The following is a 20,657-nucleotide window of genomic DNA, read 5'->3' on the forward strand; positions in this document are numbered from 1 at the left end:
CCCAAGAATAAAGTTAAAATAACGGCTGAAACTGAATTTACGCAAGGTAACTTAACAAAATAAATACTATCAGTTTTTACATGTGTTCCTTCTGCATAAGCCTAGTTTCTATAAATTGCAACAACAAACTTGCCTGGCATAAATTTTCATTATCAATATGCGATTATTTCATCATAAAAAATAATAAAAACATTTTTTTTATGAACATTACCGGGAAAGATATCCATACGTACATGGAAAAATTATGCTCGAGGTCTTGCGCTCACAGAGACTATTGTACAACAACGATTAGGCAAACAAATTATCACAGCGTTAAAAAGAGTGTTTCAATTAGGTCAGAGCGACCTTCCTTGCCATTTAAGAATGGTTTGAGACTAATTTGTGTATATTAATCGTCGAAAGAGGAGCGAAAGATAACAACAGATCGAAAAAAATCCCGCCCAATTGACTAGTTATTATAATCATAATAAGAACAAATATTTGATAGGATATAAATCCAGCAGATTATAACAATGAATAAAGGGTCAAAGTTTCTAAAGAAACTGTGGTGCTGCGTCGGTGGGGGTAACAAGGTAATTTGGTTATATAAACTAAGTTGAAATTGTAAATTGACCACCATAAAGAGTTAAAAAGCTGACGTTTCGAGCGTTAATCAGTCCTACGTCAGAGCGAATGACGACATTCGCTCTGACGAGGGGCGAGGTCTTTCACAGAGAAGGAGTGTTGGGACCAACTGTTGGAAGGTAAGTAAGAAGCTTCTGGCAGGGAAAGTCATGATACAGAAAGCGACGTTCAATCTCTCATTGCCATCATATGAAAGAAAGAATGTCCTCGCTCACTAGAGTTCTTGCCAGACGCAATGGATGCTTCCCTCCAGGGCATTCTCGTGGACTGTTTCAAGTATGGAACAGAAATGAGGCCTCGTGCTATTGACCTTGTAAATGCATTTTCGTAAAGGCTCAGACAAACCTCAAGTCAGTGTTAAAAATGTTTGCATGGCCAGAAATCGAGGACGTCATGGCGGCGAAGCATGAGCGCTAGTAATAATTTAGGTACTTTTTCGAAAATGGCTTCTTGGTAAAGGTTTTGTATGATAGAATTGTGAAATTCCTCCCCAGTGAGGTTACGAAGGTACAAGGTCAAGTTCCGCACATCGGACAACATGAGAAAATACTCCAAAGATTACTCACGTCAATTATAAAACTACAGCGATGTGCCAAAGTTCTGCCCGAGCCACACGTTTTATGGACACTTTGTAGCGGCTTTAGCGTCTCTACTTTGCGCTTGAATACCCTTTTCCATTCCGTTTAAGTCCATCGTGGCTCTTCGTTTAACTACTTGGTCTGTACATCGTATCGTCTTCTGCGAAGATTAATGATTAATGATCGAGGGCCGTTTTAAGGCAAACAAAGTATCCTTCGTTCTGTCAAACAGATTTTAAGATGTCGATAATCCTGATTACAAAGAATTGTGGAAAATCCGATGTCGACTCGTCAAATTGTTACTTAAACCGGCTGAAACCTTCGCTACCCCGTGAAAACAATCCGTTGTTATCACTAGCTTTGTAACCTAGCTATTTAAGAGTAATACAGCAGTTTTACGGGCCCTGAAGGCTTCAAAACCGTGCAAAATGTACAAATATGAAAATTGACTGCTATGCAAATTAACTTACCCCTCGTTTGTCCCTGTCCTGAAGATTCTTTGCTTTCTTTTCTTAATAATAAAGTGGGCGGTGCTTAAATTGTTTACCTCACGATAAAAGACAATTTTAGCCGCTTTTCGTGCAACCTCATTTGTTAAATAAATTCCGCGAATATAAGCCCAAGATAAAGTCTGTTGACTGTCTTCAATATCTAGTCATGTAGTAGTTTAACCGTGGCATTTTCTTCAACGCCAAATTAATGCATTTTGACGTTAAAGAACCAAAATGTGTGATCTGTTGATACCCTGTCAGAAAACTCTTTTGTTTAAGTTTCCCTGTGCCGTTACAGGAGGAGCGTATTGTTAATTTTTCAATATTTCAATGTTAATTTTTCTGTCGATTTCTGTTAAAGGACACAACTAGGGCTAATATGCTTATTTCATCGACACACATAAGCTACTTGAAATGGCGAAGTAAAGAAGATGTTCACTTATCTGGTTTAAAAATGCCGCCATGTTGAACTTCTTTTCTCGGAAGTTCCCCACACTCCCCCTTCTCCTCGTTTTGCCTGCCTTAAAGAAGGTATAGTTGAACAACATGTTTTGACGAGGGTGGAATGTACGCAATTGTAAGCTTCAACTACAACTACTCAAGCCCAGTAAGAGAATTAAGACAGGGTGTAGAACAGCCTTATTGAATGATCCTTCGTCTGCAATCTTAACTAGCCCTACAAAGGTCAAAATAAGTAAAAATCAAAATAGTTTTTAGTTCAGGTTCTGCTTAGGTATTGTATTATCTACAAACCAGCTTGTAATAAAAGCCATAAATCTCGTTACAAAACTAAGATATGATTGAAAACTGGGAAAAAAGACTCAGAATCACAGAAGATGAACTTTTGTTGATTTGTGTTTCAGTCACTTGGGAGTAGAGATGCAGGATGGTTGCAGTTTACATGGAAATATCAGAAGTTCTAGTCGGAAAACAAACTAGGCGGTTGTCATTCTATAATTTTCATAGATTGAAGGAACTCCTTGGCAGTTAACATTTTTGATGCTATCGTTGATATTTAAAGTTATCATATGCATAGACTAACTGACCATTCAACATTTGCATCGGTGTCAGCAACATCAACTTTATGCACTTTTACAGTGGCAAGCTTTCATTAATTTGAGTTACGACAAGTTATTCTTAACGTTATCCTAACGAAAAAGCACTTGAAATAACTTGGTTGCGGGGCATGAAAATGTCACATGCAGATAACATGATATTAATAATAAAACTGTTTCTTCATCTTTACTCGTTCTTTGCTTTCCCACACGACTCAACACTCAAGACGAGGGTAGAAAGCTGATAAAATGCGGTGAAAGAAAACCACAACGGTCAGATTAAGTGATCCACTTTGGGAAATTGGATAATCTCAAAGTACATTTTAAGAGCCTCGCGTTCATTTAAGGGTGGAGAATAATCTGGTTCGATCAATCTCACAAACTCTTCTAAATCCTCGTTATGGTCGACACAACACTCAGCATACATGTCTTTGCACAGATTTACATCCCCGACGTTGACATTCACCAACTGGTTGTGTGTTCCAAAGATTTCGGGTGTAAAAAACAACTCTGTCACGAGATATAATTCCTAGCGAAGGATAAGCAAGAAAAAAAATCTGAGACATTCCGCAATGAGGTAATCGTCATGGTATAAAGCACAATCACGGAGGTCTTGAAAAAAGTTTATCCACCATCCCCCTCCACCCTCTCGAAATTTAGACTACCAAGCTTCTATGTGTTGATTTGCGGTGCTTTTTCCTTCGATGAAACTTCCACTTCTTGCAAAATGGTCATCGTCATACCTTGAAGAGTGCCAATGATTGTGTTTTCGTTTCCCCTGTCACAGTGCATTCTTCTTGGAACCCGTCCAAGTTGTGAACCGCATTTAGGCAGTTTGAGGCAATAACCCTGGGATTCTTGTTTGTGGAATCGACTTCTAACCAGAGAATTCGCCTTGAGAAGCCGTCGATATAAGCCAAAGGGCGTAAGTTTATCCCATCCGTCAACGTGCCATAAAAAGTTTGGCTCTGGTGTGACGTATCTTCGTCTCTTTAGCCTACGGCTTTAACGACGCTCCACTCCTTAAGGGACTATAAACCAAGGGATTTCATAACAGTATCCCTATTTACTTCCTTATTGTACTTTCGCCTCAAGCGCCTCGTCAGTTGACGACAGCTCATAAAGGAACCACACGAGTTCTCCAATTCTTCCAGAATAGTAACCACTATTCGCTCAAAGGGTGATTCGTTATTGCATCTCGCCCTTTTAAGTCCCAAACGTTCTAAAATTTGTTTTAAAGTACGCACTGAGAGTACTATACTGATCCTATGTTGTAAAGCTAAAAAAAAACAGTAATTCACTTTCAGTGTTGATAAATCCTTGAGAGAAGTAGCTTCAAACTACATTTTCCCTCTCAACGCGTTTTTAGAAGGATGATAAGAAAAAGCAACCTGTTTCAGAACATAGTAAACTCACATCTTAAAAAGAATGATTAAAACAAGTCAGGATCAGGGACCCTTCACTCACCGAAACACAATGACGCACATTGACGGATTTAAAAATTTCTTTCACCTTCGGAAGACCGAGGACAGATTTCTAAAGTTTGAGGTATGATTTCGTGAAGTATGAAGGCTGAAGTCTTTAACTCTTTAACAAGATAATTAGATTCTTACGATTAGTCCTGATAAGGCGGCCGGTATAGACAAAATCATCGCTCGTCTTCAGCGTTTAGCGGCCTCTGCTGTTGCACCAAGTATTGCGAAACTGATCAACCTTTCTTTTTGTACGGGCACTTTCCCCTTGCGCTGGAAAACTGCAAAGGTGACACCTATATGTATAAGAATGGCGCTGAATGTGATCCGCTGAACTATCTTCCCATTTTAGTGTTACCGGTTTTGTCGAAATTATTGAGCGCCACATGCATAATACGTTATACACTTTTCTCTGCGATAATAACTTGATTTTTTCAAGGCAGTCCGGTTTTCGCAAAAACTCCCACAGTACTGAAACTGCCCTCATCAAGATAATCGACGACCTCCGCCTCCCGGTTAGCTCAATTGGTTAAGCGCCGGACTGTTGTGCGGGAGGTCGAGGGTTCGAGCCCCGGCCGGACCAACACTCAGGGTCTTAAAATAATTGAGAAGAATATGCTACCTTTCTATAACATCGATCAAGAAATGGTGAGATGTTCTAGTCTTCTCGGATAGGGACGAATAAATGGAGGTCCCGTCTCCTACAACTATTAATTAGTTAATTTGGTTAGGCAGGGGACGTTAAAGAACCCACTTCACGAGATTACTGTGATGTGGTCTGGCCTGTTTACTGGGAATAGGGGGGAGGGGGCATCTGTTATATTCGCTTTCATTTGATTGTAAACTGCTTAGCAGTCTGGTAAAGTCCCCCGTACAGTGTTGTAAAGCGCCATGAGTTTAAGATATGAGCGCTATATAAATACAAGTTATTATTATTATTTATTATTATTTAATTTGGACAAGGACAGGGTCTCTGGAGTGGTGCTTATTGACTATTGCAAGGCACTTAATATGGCTGATCATGAGCTATTGCTGAAGAAACTGGAGGTATATGGTATCGTCATACGGAGCTTAAATGGTGTCGGTCTAAATTGACTGGAAAGAAGCAAGTGGTTCACCTGGGTGGAAAGGAGTAAAGTGAGGCGCAGATGGAACATGGAGTTCCTCAGAGCAGTATTTTAGGCCTACATACTATTCATCAACGATCTACCACTCCATGCAGCTCACACGGTAGACCTCTATGCTGATGATACCAGCCTTACAGCATCTGCTCACTTAGATAATTTACCTGAACTTAAACTTTCTCTAAATACCTCCGCAAATGAATACGTCACTGGGCCGACTCCAATAAACTCCCAATGAACGAGTCAAAGTCCAAAGTCTTAATGGTCACCGGAGAGCGCCTGGCGTCTAAGATCAATAATATAATGAACTTCGTATATGTGCACGATCCTTCGCAGTAAAGCACTATTTAAGCAATAGTGAAAATCAGACCTGAAAAAAATTCAGGCCTGTACGGGACTCGAACCACTGACCTCTGCGATACTAGTGCAGCGCTAGTCGCAGAGGTCAGTGGTTCGAATCCCGTACAGGCCTGAATTTTTTTCAGGTCTGATTTTCACTATTGCTTAAATAGTGCTTTACTGCGAAGGATCGTGCACATATACGTTTCATAACCGCAGTTCATATATATGTATTTCATATGTTTGTTGTATAATGAACTTCTTGTCACAGTTGAGGACAACGGGTTCGTAAATGTAAAAAGTGAAACACCTTTAGGTTTAACAGTCGATAGTTTACTCTTACTCGATTGTCATGTTGAAAATCTTTGCAATAAGCTTGCCTCGCTCATAGGTGTTTTGAGTAAAAATCAGAGCCTCTCTGTCACTTAAACAGCGATTGTTGTTCTATAATGACATTATTCGCCCAGTAATAAGCTAAGCTGACTTTATTTGGTCATTATGTGACAAGGAATCACTTTACACAGTCTCGAAATTACAGAAGCGTGCATCTAGAATCATTTCATATGCCGACCGCCTAGTACCCTCTGTGACAGTTGTTAATAGGCTGGGATGGATACCTTTTTATGAACTGAGTAAAATTAACAAATGTGCTATGTTTTTATAAGCGCGTAAATTGCTCTCTTCCGAACCATCTCAATGAACACTTAATAGTTAACAATACACAACATGACAGAAGCATGCTGTGTGCTAGTTATAACTATATCTGTTATAATTATAAGCGTGAGACTGACGGAGGCCGTTCTTTTGGTGTATCAGCATGACAAGATTTTGGAATAATGTGCCTCTAAATAAACTCATTTACTTAAAACGATCTTCGCAGCGCAGCAACATTTAGACCATTTTAGGATTTAACTCGTATATCTATTTATATTTATATTTTATGGAAGTTTTTAATATTATTGTAATTTAACTATTCGCGTCTCTCGTAAATTTAGGTTTTTAACTTTCATTATATTATATTTGTATTCATAGTTTGTAATTTTATTTTCCGATGGCCACAAGTGTATTAGCCTTTGGCTATTAAGTGTTAATCCTCTTTAAATAAATTCTTTCTTATTATTATTATTATTATTATTATTATTATTATTATTATTATTATTATTATGCAGCAGTTTAAAACTTTTGTATGCTATATACAATAAGAATAGTATGACGGGGCGCATGAACATAGCCCATTAACTCTAGTGAAATCAAAATCTATATACTGAACGAAAAAAAAAAACCTCGATATCGGGAGTCGATCTGGTCAGTTCAGAGCAAGCATGGGAAGATATCATAAGGTAAAGTACTATGCCTTATAACTAAAGTGCAGCATTGCCGTACAATAATATTTATGACCTTTATTCCACATATCAACATTGCTCGGTATTCTAGCTTTCGTTATTGTTTAAAGCTAGAGACCTAACATATTTCCACAATTACTAGCTATATACTAATCGTTACTCGTTGGAACAGTGAATTATAGAAACCATGAGAGTAAGAAGTTCATAGGGGCTTGTTACAAGCCGTAGATTCACGAGATGAGAAAATATACTTAAGGGCTTGAAGAGGGATGAGCGAAGAGAATAAAAATAGCAACATCAATGAAGTTTAACACGGGGTAAACATTAAGACGTTACACTAGACTTTGTTTGACGTACCACATTCACCCCAATAGTGTTTTAAAACGTAATGTACATAATAGTGCAACTTGGGGATGGAGCTATCTGTTCGGGGTCGTAAAAAGATCCTTAGATCGATTCAGACGGTCATCTTTGTCATATTAATCATATTCTTTGTAAGTGTCAGTACAATTGTTTTTCCCTAACCACATGTTTGAATACAGCGAGCGGAGGAACTTAAAATTAATGTGCGAAATTACTTTAAGTTTAGAAAGCAATTACATGCAGTCGAGTAACTTCAAGTATCGCATCATTTTTGATATAAAGATATTTGATTGCAAGCACGGTTCTTTGGAGAATTATTAAGATTTACTCGCCACTGTATGACAACTGGCATCCTCGGAGACCCAGGGGCTGAGTTGATTTCAAGTTAGGGCGGAAGAGCTCTTCTGCCCTAACTTGAAATCGACTCAGCCCCTGGGTCTCCGAGGATGGACAAGTGGTGGACTGATTTAATTTCGCTCTTCAAGTTGTTTCAACTTCGGTTACGGTTGATTGCAGTGCAATAAGGAGATCTTGGTGTCAGGTTTGTCGCCCGACTTTAAGGTCAACTAGAGCAAAACAAAGTGCTTCTAGCGTCTAAGTGTAAATGTCACTCAAAAAAGACTGACGTGAAATGGCAGCATCTATAAGCGAGCACTCTTGGTAGAATTTGTGATAACGAGCAACGCGCTTGGGGAGTTTTAAACTCGTAAGGCAATTCCTATGCAGCAGAAATTAGGGATTTGTTAAGGAACTGCAACTCGCTCAAAATTATTAACCCGCAGAAATCACGCCAACTACCTTATTTTATATAGCCAATAAACCTTTTTAAGACTTGCGTGATTATGGCGGTGATAAGTATACATCGAATTCCGATTATCATAGATACATAGATAACACTAGAGAAAAGGGAAAGTTCACATATTCGATGAAAGGATACTCACATTAGAGTAGAGTAGACATCTATATTTCTATATTTATACAGGATATCCCCTTCATTGTAGTAAACAGTGGTATCAACGGGGGTCCTGTTACCCACCCATCCCACCCCAGGGGAGGACATCCATTACACAGTATTCTCGTGTGTGGGAAATTGATGTCTCCTGTCCCTAACCCTGCAGAGAAGACTAGAATATCTAATCATTTCTTGATGTTATACAATGGTAGCATATTCTTCTCAATTATTTTAAGACCCTGAGTGTTGGTCCGGCCGGGGCTCGAACCCTCGACCTCCCGCACAACAGTCCAGCGCTCTATCCATTGAGCTAACCGAGAGGCGGTCCATTGAGCTAACCGGGAGGCGGTTAGTTTACTTAATATCTTGTTTTCTTCTGAAACAGCTGTGTACTATTTTAAACATACCCCAAACTAAAGAAAACCCAGACGCAACATGCTCTGCATCATCATATCAGATTCTTGGGGGACACAATTCCGTAATTGGATGCAAAGAATGCCCAGATTGTCCCCCAGGACAACAACCAACGCCACCATGTGGAAGCAAAGTACAGCCGGATGAATTGATAAATTGTACCGTTTGCCCCTCGAAAACCTTCAAAGCCAGAAACGGTAGAGGCATTTGTAAACCGTGTCTGGCATGCGGTCGAAGAGAAACCGTTAGTTCATGTACTGCGAGCAAAAATGCACAATGTGGGGACTGCTCTCGTGGTACCTTCCGATTGGGATTCACAGTGGACTCTTGTAAACAGTGTTCAACGTGTTGTGCGACGAAATGCTTTGCTGAGGTAGAGTGTCATTATCTCAGGCAATGCTTAAGAACGAACTGTACTAAAGAAATAGAAAACGAGAGATATAATAAAATTGGAAGTAAATTCTCACAGGTTTACCACGCCCATGAGAATGACTCCTCCAAACCCAATGCCACTTCAAGGTGTTTCTATCAGTACCAGTTCTGACAACGCAGAGAAATTATCACGAAAGAATATTCCACCACCAATCCATACGAGGGATTTACAACTGCCTCCACTCATGTTCGTACTGTGGAGTCCAATCTGTAAAATAAATGGCCTTATGCCGTTGTGGAATAAACTTCACAGAACTTGTGAGGATTTTAATTGTCCTTGTGGCTATATTTATTGTGGCGCTTTTCTTAGTTTGCAGGGTTATAGCATACTTCTGTTTTAAAAGGATATCAGAACATCTCAAGCCTCAATATTGCAGAAATCTAAAGAGTACCGAAATATATAAACATCTCTTATGTGAAAAGACTCATCGAACCAGTAAGAATCACAAAACACAGAATTTTCACAGTTTAGTGCATATCATAGAAGATACACTTATTACATAAATTGCACTTTTCACACAAATACTGCCACTCCCCTGATATTAATTAGTTACAATTGATAGTTCTTCCCAAGTTTAGGTCATCTCTCGCGCATAGAACCCGAAATGAGATTTCTGTCGAACGTTTTGGTTTTCTACACTACAAGTATAACAATTAGAGAGTGCAAAGCAGCACCTCTTTCTCCTGAGCACCCTAATTCCTCTGTACTTATGCAGTGTTTGTATTGTACTTAGTCTCCGGCTCGTAAGTAATTTTAGTACTGTGTTGCAGTAAGTAAGCCTAGTTTTGTATGCATATGCAATGTCTATATGGTAAAATTTGAAAAGAGAATAGCAAAAATATACAATGCAGTATTAAGGAGTGGCCAAAAATGCAATTGTTTAGAATTCTTGCTGATGAGAATCAATCTACCTGAAATTTATTAGTTTTCCATTTGCATAGAATCTCACCAGTCTTCCTTCCATTTTTTTTGGCTAGGTGACAACAAACAAGTCTCTCAAATCGATGGCAATTTGGAAAGCAGCTTTCCTGAGAAAAGCAAGGCCGTTGATGGCTTTGAAAGTGAGTCACTAAAAACGAGCCTCTTTCTCAAGCAATAGACTTTTACATGAAACGAAGAGTAGATTAAAAGGTGCGGATGATAAAATTTAATTTTTTAGTTCACTTCATTCACCAATGTCTTCTTAAATTGCTGATACTCTTTTATGTGACATATCCCCCTATCTTGAAGACATCCTCGTTAAGCAACTTGAAGTAGAAAACAGTTGGAAAAAGGTGGGAAGGGCATTCAAGATAGACCAGGACGGTCTGGATTACTGGGAAAATGGAAAGTCAATGGGAAGTCCAGCTACAGGAGAACTCTTGAAAAAACTCAAAGCGACGCATCCTGAATTCACTATTGCTGACCTTATAGGTATCCTAGTGAGCCCAGGCATACAACGTCAAGATATTGTTCAAAGTATCTAGCAACATTTACAAAGTGACAGAAGGTGAAAACTTTGACTCCAAAATGGCAATGCAAACTTTGTAATGGATACCCTAATTATGAGTATATGTAGAACATAATAAGTGATTATAATGTCCACAGTGGATCCAGGGATCGACACTAACGGTAGCCCACTAGCCACAGACTAGTAGAAATTCAGCTTTGGCAAGTGGTTTATTATTTCCATTAGCCAGTTTGGCTAGTGAACAAACTGACATTCTCATAACATCTAAGATGTCACTAGCCACTTGGCTAGTAAGTTGAAAAGTTAGTGTCGAGCCCTGGGATCGTCATAATTTATCAGAAAACATAATACTAGGAGTAACATTTTTAATCAAGGGTTAAGTAAAAAACAAACACACAAAAAAATGGGGGCACATATTTGAAGATGGCAATGTGTACATAGTTGTTATTTTTGCACATTTTTCTATTTTCTATGTGCATTTTGTTGTCTTTAAGGGGCTAGAGTGTATACTAACTGCAAATTGGAATTCTACAATAATGAGAAATTATCTTAGCTTAGAGCATTTAACTTTTCTAAGGTATCCAATTGGGTAATTAGAGCACATAATTTCTCTTAAAACAGACAGGTGATGGGAATAAAGAGAGGTATTAACCAAGTGATTATCATTAATTCAATAACAAATTCCCAGAACTACCATTAGAAATTAAAGGCAAATAATGAAGGGAGTTAGATTTAGGAAGCGAAACAAACTATCTAAAAAATATTGTGTAATGATTTAAACAAGAAATAGTTGAATTTGTTATATTTTCATGGAGTTGTTATTGAATATAGTGCTATTTTCCACAATAAAAGTAATGTTATTTAATACATACTTGATTATTCAGTAGTGTTTTGTGCAATTTGATACCTGTAATTGCTATAATGATGCCTGAATAAGATTTTCCCTAAGTGAAGAAAGTGTATTTAGCTCTGTGCATTTAATCCTATTAGAGTACAATATTGATTTCTAAACCTGATTATATTATCATCATATATTGTAGACAACAAAAAATCTACAGTAAATAACCAAGAACAATTTCCATTTGGCACTTTTTCCTTCTGCAATTTCCCTGTGAGCGTCAACAGCTTGGTTTCACAGATATTTTTATTTCAAACCCTGCCGTAAACCTGCTCCTGCCGCAGATGCATCTCTTCCTACACAACATATAGACAAGTTAGACACAAAAACAACATCTTTCTAATTTTTTTTTATTACAATGAGGAATACACTACTTGTTCGTGCACTTCGCGCGGTGCTTTTTAATGGAATAATCTTGTTGTTTGTGCCTTTCGCAAGTGATCCACACGGATATCGTACAAGTCGACACACTAAGTCATGGCCAAAGAGATTGTTCTCTAAGCCTCTCCAATGAGGTTCGACCAGAAAACTTTACGACTCGTGAATACACGAGACGATCCGTTCGGGTCGCACGACTTGTGAACACCTCAAACGATCCGACAACTCAGTTTTATGAGCCGTTACGAGCCGTGGTATTGGACATGGATGCAAAAGATCCGACAACCATGTTGATTGCAACAAGTGAAGCCAAGGCAAATAACATTCCACAGACACCGTGGGACGCGTTGATTGCAGGACGTAAACAAATCTAAATGGCCGCCCAGCCGAGCCGACCGTTTTCACGTAATTCAGAGGGGCTTTTGATGGAACCTGTAGCGGCTCAAGAGTTGAGGATGTATCAAAATTTGGCCCACCTTGCAGAGGGAAAGAATCAGTTTCCATGGCCCAGTGTGTTATGGGGAACACTAAGATTTTCCAACAGTTGCCCTTTTGTAAGAAGTTACCTTCCACTTAGGAAGTGCAGCATTATCTCATCCCCTCAGGATGTGCAACATTATCTCGCCCACAACATCAAAATAATGGAACTTAGAGCTAAATGTAGTTGGCCATCAGGGCTGCTAATGAATTTCATCCAAGCCAGCTATAATTATCCGTGTAGTTTAGACACATAACAACGCCAATCTACAAACAAAATATCACAGCGCTCAAAACAACATTTGAATTAGGATAGAGTAACCTTCCTTGCCATTCAAGCAAGGGTTGAGGTTAATTTGCGTAAATTAATCTTCGAAGGAAGAGCAAAGATACAAAAAGATCGAAAAAATCCCGATGCCCCTGCTATAAGCGCGCGATCACCGATGAAAATAAGGATTAAGCATTCCGAACCGCCTGGATGCGTCAGAAAGACAGACAAATTGACATACAAGGAAATGAATACCTCCTTGAGGTTCTCTTGTTCTCAAATGTTTCCTGCTATTAAATCCTTTCCATGTTATTCACGACGGAATGATCGGGTTTGAAGTTCAAACCAAAAGTATCCAGGAGCTCGACAGAATCACCCAGGTTTGACCAATATCAAATCGGCACAATTTCCCAGAAACCGGCTGTAGATTTGCATAAATTATCGTCTAAGCAAAGTTAAGCTCATCACGACCGGTTTTATAGTGTAAGTGCATCTACTCGTTGATTTCACAGCAACAAAGAATGATACTCGTTTATCTACTCTAGGGAGGTGTCATCTAATCAAGAATCAAATTAATCCATGATGGAGCTATTGAAAGAGGGACGCCTCTGTGTGCAATACTCCCGTTCACAGGAAGTACAGTTGAACAGGAGGAATTCATTCCCAAATAGACCAAGGAACACACTTTTCCCCACTTACGATCTCGACGGTAAGGATGTAATTAATTCTGAATTCAAGGATCTGAAAGTTGCCTTGTTTTTAAGGTCGATCTTTTTATTTTCAAGAACGGTGGAGATAAGAGTAATCGTTCGCTAAACCAATGCATGTCAAGTTCATTATCATTTTCGAATGCTAGTGACGATTGAAAGTTACTATCTTATTCTGCAGTTTCAAAGATTAAGGCATAAAATGACCACTTTATACAAAATTACATGGACCATTGATCCCTTGCCATAGAATCATGATTCAGTGCTCTTATACTCTTACGGCGTTACTAGTCGTGTAAGACCTTTCACGATCTGTATCAATTACGTCTGTAAACTTAAACGGAGGGCTCACATGGTAAAGAAAAATTTCACGACTCAGGAAGACTATTTTATGAGTTTTATACTTTCAGTTGATATCTTAATTATTGTGGTATGCTACACGGTTAATTTTTTTGCCTATTTGTTTTTGGAAGATAGAAAGAAAAGGTGCGTTCGTCGTCTAAGAAGAAAACAGTCACTTGTGTCTTCCAAGCGTTCCTTTATAAACAACATGGCAGCCATCTATTACGACGGTTATCGCGCTAGTAACGAAACCGCAGTTAAACGCGCACAGGTTTCAGGTGGACACTAGCAAGGGTTCCGTGATAAGCAAGAGATGTAACTTACTAAGATTTCTGGCTAACTTATTTTCACGAATTCCTGTCAGTGTTTCCTAAGTCTGCCAGAATTACACATCCATAGTAAACAAGGCCTGCTCTCAATGCGGATTGTTCGTTTATAGTCCAACCTTACAGAATTTGGATCGATAAGGTTATTACAAGTTCAATTTTTTGTGCTTACCTCAATAAGGCAAAAGCAATTAATAAGGCCTACTACAGATAAACAACCAAAACTTCCTATAATTATTGTTTCCGGTTTTGCAATTTACTCTTATCATGAGTAAATGTCCGCAAAATAGTAACCAAGGACACCAGCTACCGCTTGAATGAGAGTGCTCCGGCGTTGACAAATACATTGATCTCAAAAAGATGATCAAAAGATTTTGATGTTCGATTTATTATGGTAATTGAAATTTGGATTGAAATCACAAGCGAGCGTCATTACATATAATGCATACACGCATTTAATTATACGAGCTTCTACCCATTCCCCAGGTTGAATATTATTACCATCGTAATGTTGTTATACAGGAACCACTGTCAACTGAAGGCACCATGATTCCATCATGGCAAAATATGGCAGAATTAAGAATTGTTATCACAGTACTATTTATTCTTGGATTTGTCTCCTTGCTCTGGGTAAGTCATGCATGAAAATAAACAATCGTATTCATTTGGCGCGAAGATATGCACGAATATTTGTCCGCGGACATTATCTGTTCCAAGGTGAAACAGCTTTCCGAGAGAAAAATTGTGATCTTCAAAAACAGATAATGTCTGAGGAAAAATGTGAGAGCATATTTTCCCGCTGAATGGAGGCTATTGGGTTTTATTATCCTCAAAATAATTTTGCAACCCGTGGCAAAAATGTTTACGAACACCTCATTATGTACTGGGTGGGATGTTTCGTTTTTAGTGTTGTCTGGTGCAATTTAAGAAACATTCAAACATGTCCCTTCTTCTGTAACAATAGCTAAACCCTTTCTCGTCTTGAATTTAATTTTAAACGAAGACTTTCATCGTAGTTGCCGTGACAGTTTTGAAAATTGGGGAATATCACTTGGAGGACATCCTTGGATTTTACTCAGTTTTAGCTAAGGCATATTCAGTCACGCGATGCGTTTACCCCTATGACTGAGCTCGATTGCCGCCGCTCTCTCGAGTCCGGTCTTTTTCGTTCCTCCCCAAGAAGAGACAGCCATGGGTTCGTGGAGGAGCGCGGGCTCCGGTTCCCGAACAGCGGATGGTAATCGAGCTTACCCTATGACGAGCTAACAAAATTATTTGACTAAATAAAAAGCCTAGGTGATATGAGAGATGCACAGGCTATGATTACTGGAGAATGAAGTCATATCTTTCTCCGCATGTGTCTATTACAAAAAGTGAAGAGCAGTTTTTTTAGAAGCCGACGCGCGATTTGTTGCTTTTTTTTCCTAAAGATTCCAATCTCCAAACTATTTAAATATAGTTATTCTCGACAAGCTCAGAGAATATGTTACGTGTAAAGTTCAAAAAAAGTTCATACACCTCGCCAATGGTACCTAATGGTTAAATAAATAGAAGGAATCAGAACTAAATTTTCCAAGGTATTTGTGCTACTTTTTCATTGTTTCTTGATTGTCCAGGTATGGAATTTTTGGGAAGACAGCGATGAATTTTACCCAGATGGTCTAGATAGATGTCCCCCAGAGACCTACACTATTAATGAAGATGCCAGCAGAAGAATCAGGTGTTTCGATTGCCCTGTATGCCCTGCTGGAGAGGAACCTTCGCCACCATGTGGTATCACATTGACTGCTAAACCTTCTGGTAAGTGCATACCTTGCAGACCACGAACATATTCAGACAAGGTCGGCAGTACATCCTGCAAAACATGCAGTGATTGTGGATCAAGAAATGTCATTAGCGCTTGCACTGCTGAGAAAAATATAGAATGCCAGGAGTGTCCAAAGAAACAATATGAAGACGAAAAAACACATACATGCAAACCTTGCTCTGCTTGTTGTCCAAAAAGCTTTGCAACTCAGATAGAATGTATGAGAACAAAAAAATGCAAACCAAGTTGCGTATGGTGGACAAAGCCAAGAAAATATTTCAAGAAAAAGATTACAGGAAATATGAACACTACGTATGATAAAGCTTTAACCAAAGACCTCACAATGTCGCTGAAGCAAAGTTATACGACAAATACGAGCCAATTTATTGACCAGTATGGCCACAACGATAAAAATATTTCACAGACCAAAGTAAAACGAGACGTGGAGGCCGAAGTTGATGTACAACGTGATTCTACGGATAACACTGACAGTCAAACAGGAAAAACTTCCAATCAGAATAAACTCGAAGAGTTAGATTTTCTTGAGACTCGTGACATTATCAAGAGAGACCAGAAAGACGTTGAGCTACTAATGACGGACCAAGGTAAAAATTCAAACCATCTTTCAACACCAAAAAAAAGTTCTAACGGGACTAAAATTATTGCAGTTCAAGAGGAGAACCCAGTTTCTTCCCAAATGTCACCTGGAGAAAATTACATCACTTTTCAAAGAACTGTGGCTCTGCCAAAAGAAGTAACAGAGGTGAGACAAGTAACACCACATATGGAAGGTGCACAAAATGAATTCCTGAACTCGGCATTGGGAAGCTTCACTGGAACCATTTTGGCCGCTATTTTTGTCGGGCTCTTGGTACTCTTTGTATATATCCTATACAAAAAGTGTGTTTCCAAGATGCTAAAGGGCCGTAAGAAGTTCAAAAGAACATCATCAGATCCCACAGACTTCCATAATAAAGGTACGAAAAAATTATAGGTCAATACACAATACATAATTAACAACTGAGTTCCTACCGCGAGCAATGTCGATTTGAGAGGAGCGTAAGTATGCCACGCAGTGGTCATATCGTTCATTTACGTTACTGGTTCAAAAAGTCAGTTGTATAGATAATTTTCATCACAGAACATCTGATTTTATTTCCAAGAATACTACTCAGTTGTTGGCACCTTGGATACTTCAGAACGAGAAAGGCTTGTGAATGAAACCACAAATGAGACCCACGATGAAGCTAGCACTGTTACCGTGTCGCCGGGTAAGGAAACCGTACCACAGGGTTAGGAAACCATACCATAGGGTTAAGAAACCAAGGTCGATCGCACCTGATTCAGTCTTGTGACACAGTGGTCTGACAACAGAGAGACCTGGAAGAAAGATCGTTTGTTTTTTTTTTCATTATGTCACTACGTCTATGTTGCTAGTTTGATATTAAGTGAAAGATCATACCTTCGCATCAACCCCATAGGCTGACATGTCTTTAATTTATATTTATATTATATCGTGGTCTTCCTGTCACTCGTGCGGACCCATAAATTTCGGACGCAAATTAGCTTTAGTTCATAGGCAAAAGAAACAAAAACATTGTACATTCACTATGCACAGAAGAAATCTTAGATTAGCTTTCAGAGGAGCGCATTTCATATTATTTAGTTCAGTAAACTTGATTGAAGATAATAATCGAAACATTTTGTTTATTAAAACGCTCACCGCCTCTACAGTCTAAACTTGACAGAAAACATCACCCAAAGAATACTTAAATCATTCTACTAAATTCTATCTTAGATCTCAATCTGGCAGAAATACCCCCAGACCTCCTAGATAAACTGGTGATGCGTCTAGATGTTCCGCAAGCCGAGAAGTCTATTACTCAGGGCAAAACATTCGGTTGGCAGACAGTTGGAAAGGAAGTTGGAATTCCTCAAACAGAACTCAAATACTATGAGCACTTAGGAAGACATGCCAGTGAAAGCCCAACAAAAATGTTACTTGACAAAATGGGAAGTCAAGGAAAGACGATCTCAGATCTTGTTGACGTACTCAACAAACCTAAACTGAAACTTGGAAATGTTGCCGAAACGATAATTCGGCATCGTGTAACAAGGATTTAAGATGTGGTTTCTTCACATTCTCCGAAATAATTTTATTTTTTCTAGCATATAGACAGTTTGTATGCAAAGTTAAAAGTACAATAAAATGATGCAACCCAATCAATAGAAAAATGTAGCTTTGCAAAAACGGGTCGAAACGGGTCTCATTCAAAAACTGTAATATTACAACATTAAAGGGCCATCGTTGTGAAATAGGAAAACGAACCTGCCTACCATTTGGCTTTCTTACAAATCAATATAATAATAATAATAATAATAATAATAATAATAATAATAGGTCTTTATTGTTTTTGAGCAAAAATACATGCTAAAACAAGAAAATTTACATAAAAATAATTACAAGGCTATCAACATTACATAATATAAGACATTACATTAGATAGCTACTCTATATTTAAAAAAGAGCCTATTAAAAAAACTATTTTTAAAACGCTGGGTATTAACCCTAGGGAGTTGACCACTAGGAACTCGGAGGCGCGCTGAGCTTTCTTTTGTTTTAGGGACAGAAGGATACAGAGGGTGACCAGGCATACTGGAGATATTCTTGAATAGTGGGCGATCAACCTCTTCTAATACACCATATATATCAATTTGGTACGAAATATATTTGCGTTTAAAACAGCGCTGTAGAAAATTCTGGACCGTCGTTAATTCAGGTATTGAGGAGGCGTATATGGATAGACCATACGTTGGTTTAGGTAAAACAATTGATCTAAAAACGTAATCTACATCTGGTTGTTGATATCCCTCTTTGCGCAAACACCTTATCACATAAAGACACTTATTGGCCTCCTGCAGCTTACCCTTAATATGCTCATTAAACCTGTGATTACTCTGTAAAGTAACCCCTAACACTTTTAAACAAGAAACTTGCGTTATATCGTTCACAGGGTCTATATTACGAGCAACCTTCTTACAAAGTATTAGTTCATTACATTTTTTGGGACTACATGCCATGGCATTATCTTTGGTCCAACTGAAAAACTGATTGACAACCTCTTTAGAAAGATCTATTTCATTTTTACATACTTTGACTAGTAAGGTAGTGTCGTCAGCATATTTAACTATGCTGGTAAGGTCACTTTCACTAATGGCTAAATCCGTCGTTGATAAACAAATTGAAAAGATGAGGCCCACTGACACTACCCTGGGTTGTTCCTTTGTTCACATTATGCCATTTGTAGATAAAACCCTGATATATTAGTCTTTGTTTCCTATCCATTAGAAAACTTGAAGTACCAGTTGACAAGATAAGGATTGAGATGAAGAGCCTTTAGCTTTTCCCCTATTAACGAGTGTTTTACATTATCGAAGGCTTTCGAAAAATTCATCGCAAAAAGCCTAATATAATTACAATCCTTATCATCAAGTGCCCTTAAGTAATCATGCTTTATTTGAATCAAGGCGTCTGCACAGCTGCAGCCCTCCCTGTAGGCATATTGTGTGACTCTGCAGTTCACGTTGGACGTCATTGTAAATGAAACTGAAACATGTGGCTGCCCGGTGGCCGTTCTCGGCATAATTTGAGATCGACCAGTGCTCAGTTGAAGCGTCAGTTACAATTTGTTCGGCTGCCTACTACTGTTTCGTTCACTTCTAAAAATTTACTCAAAGCTAACCTCTTGTCCTGCATTTGCCAGTTTAAAATATTTCGTTCTGTTTATGTTCGATCCAAGCAAGAAAGTTATGATATAAGAACACTAACGGGCAACCACTGATGCAATAACCAAATAACAGTAAAGACTATGGACACGATAATCAGAATGTATCACAATAAATCATGGTGTAAAACGACATGGAGTATTTCTATGACAACTTGAATGACAAATAAAGGAAGATAACCGAAAAAGCATTTTTCATTTGTTAACGATTTATGACTGATTCAGCAGTTACAGAAAAGTTCTTAGCTTTCGTCGTGTTAAGATGTTTTTGTTTTTGTTTTTTTGTTTGCTAACATTATGGGTAAAATAACTTAAATATCACCTAGAAATTTAAAATGATAATTTCCATGAAACTCCCGAATAAGAACTCGTCTGTAGAAAGCCTTCTAGTCCAAATTAAATAATGAATAAAATAAACGACGTCCACTTGGGTTAGTTACGTAAGCCTCCCTTATGACAACGGGGGAATCCCCAGATCAATCTAAGCCGGAGAGAACTGGCACTAGTTAGTTTCCATTCCTCCTTGACGCTTCCAGCATGATTTGAAAGAGTAATTGCAGAATGAGCATGAGAGAACATCATGACATCTTCAGATAGATAATAATTTATTGGTGATACTTTAATATTTTATTATCCAACTACACTTCGTAGAGTACAAATAACGCCATAGACGGGTACAAATATCACGTGGTATTTTTACTCTAGAGTACCGGTTAAACAGGTTTTCTCGCATCGCGCAAGCGAAGAGTTGAATTGTAGTTACGAAAACAAAAAATGGCGGACAATTGGAATCATATTTCCGACGACGAAGAGTCAGAATGGCTGGCAAATATACATCCAAGTTTATTAGATGAATCGAACGAAGAAAAATAGCTAGACGACCTGGAAATTTCTTCATTTATTGAAGAAAATAGAAACAGCAACACGACAACGCGCCAATTCCGTTCCGCTTCGCATACTTCTGTCACGCACTCCCCGTAATTAAACATCCGCGAAATTCGCCCGCACTGAAATAACAGTTTGGCGTGTTT

General features: G+C 38.5%; 1 protein-coding gene and 1 pseudogene across 4 annotated transcripts; both read left to right on the plus strand.

Moving 5' to 3' along the window:
* Positions 1–674: 674 nt before the first annotated feature.
* Positions 675–11,831, plus strand: LOC148732808 (uncharacterized; annotated as a pseudogene). The gene is made up of 4 exons (XR_016000185.1): positions 675–7,520; positions 8,727–9,623; positions 10,166–10,249; positions 10,383–11,831. The product of XR_016000185.1 is annotated as an uncharacterized LOC148732808 (transcript).
* A 1,085-nt stretch (positions 11,832–12,916) lies between these two features.
* Positions 12,917–18,064, plus strand: LOC111327231 (uncharacterized). Of its 3 annotated transcripts, XM_088757457.1 has the most exons (6): positions 12,917–13,039; positions 13,205–13,368; positions 14,557–14,664; positions 15,651–16,818; positions 17,005–17,112; positions 17,640–18,064. In XM_088757457.1, exons 3-6 carry the CDS (start codon positions 14,581–14,583, stop codon positions 17,963–17,965), a joined length of 1,686 nt encoding a protein of 561 aa, XP_088613583.1. In that variant the 5' UTR covers positions 12,917–13,039; positions 13,205–13,368; positions 14,557–14,580; the 3' UTR covers positions 17,966–18,064. The 3 variants fall into 3 exon arrangements, with proteins under 3 accessions (XP_088613583.1, XP_022787097.2, XP_088613584.1); XM_022931362.2 differs by lacking the exon at positions 12,917–13,039 and having other exon boundaries at positions 13,126–13,368; XM_088757458.1 differs by lacking the exons at positions 12,917–13,039; positions 13,205–13,368 and having other exon boundaries at positions 13,388–14,664.
* The last annotated feature ends 2,593 nt before the right edge of the window (positions 18,065–20,657 follow it).

Source organism: Stylophora pistillata, chromosome 4 (genome assembly GCF_964205215.1).
Source record: "Stylophora pistillata chromosome 4, jaStyPist1.2, whole genome shotgun sequence".
Taxonomy (NCBI): domain Eukaryota; kingdom Metazoa; phylum Cnidaria; class Anthozoa; order Scleractinia; family Pocilloporidae; genus Stylophora; species Stylophora pistillata.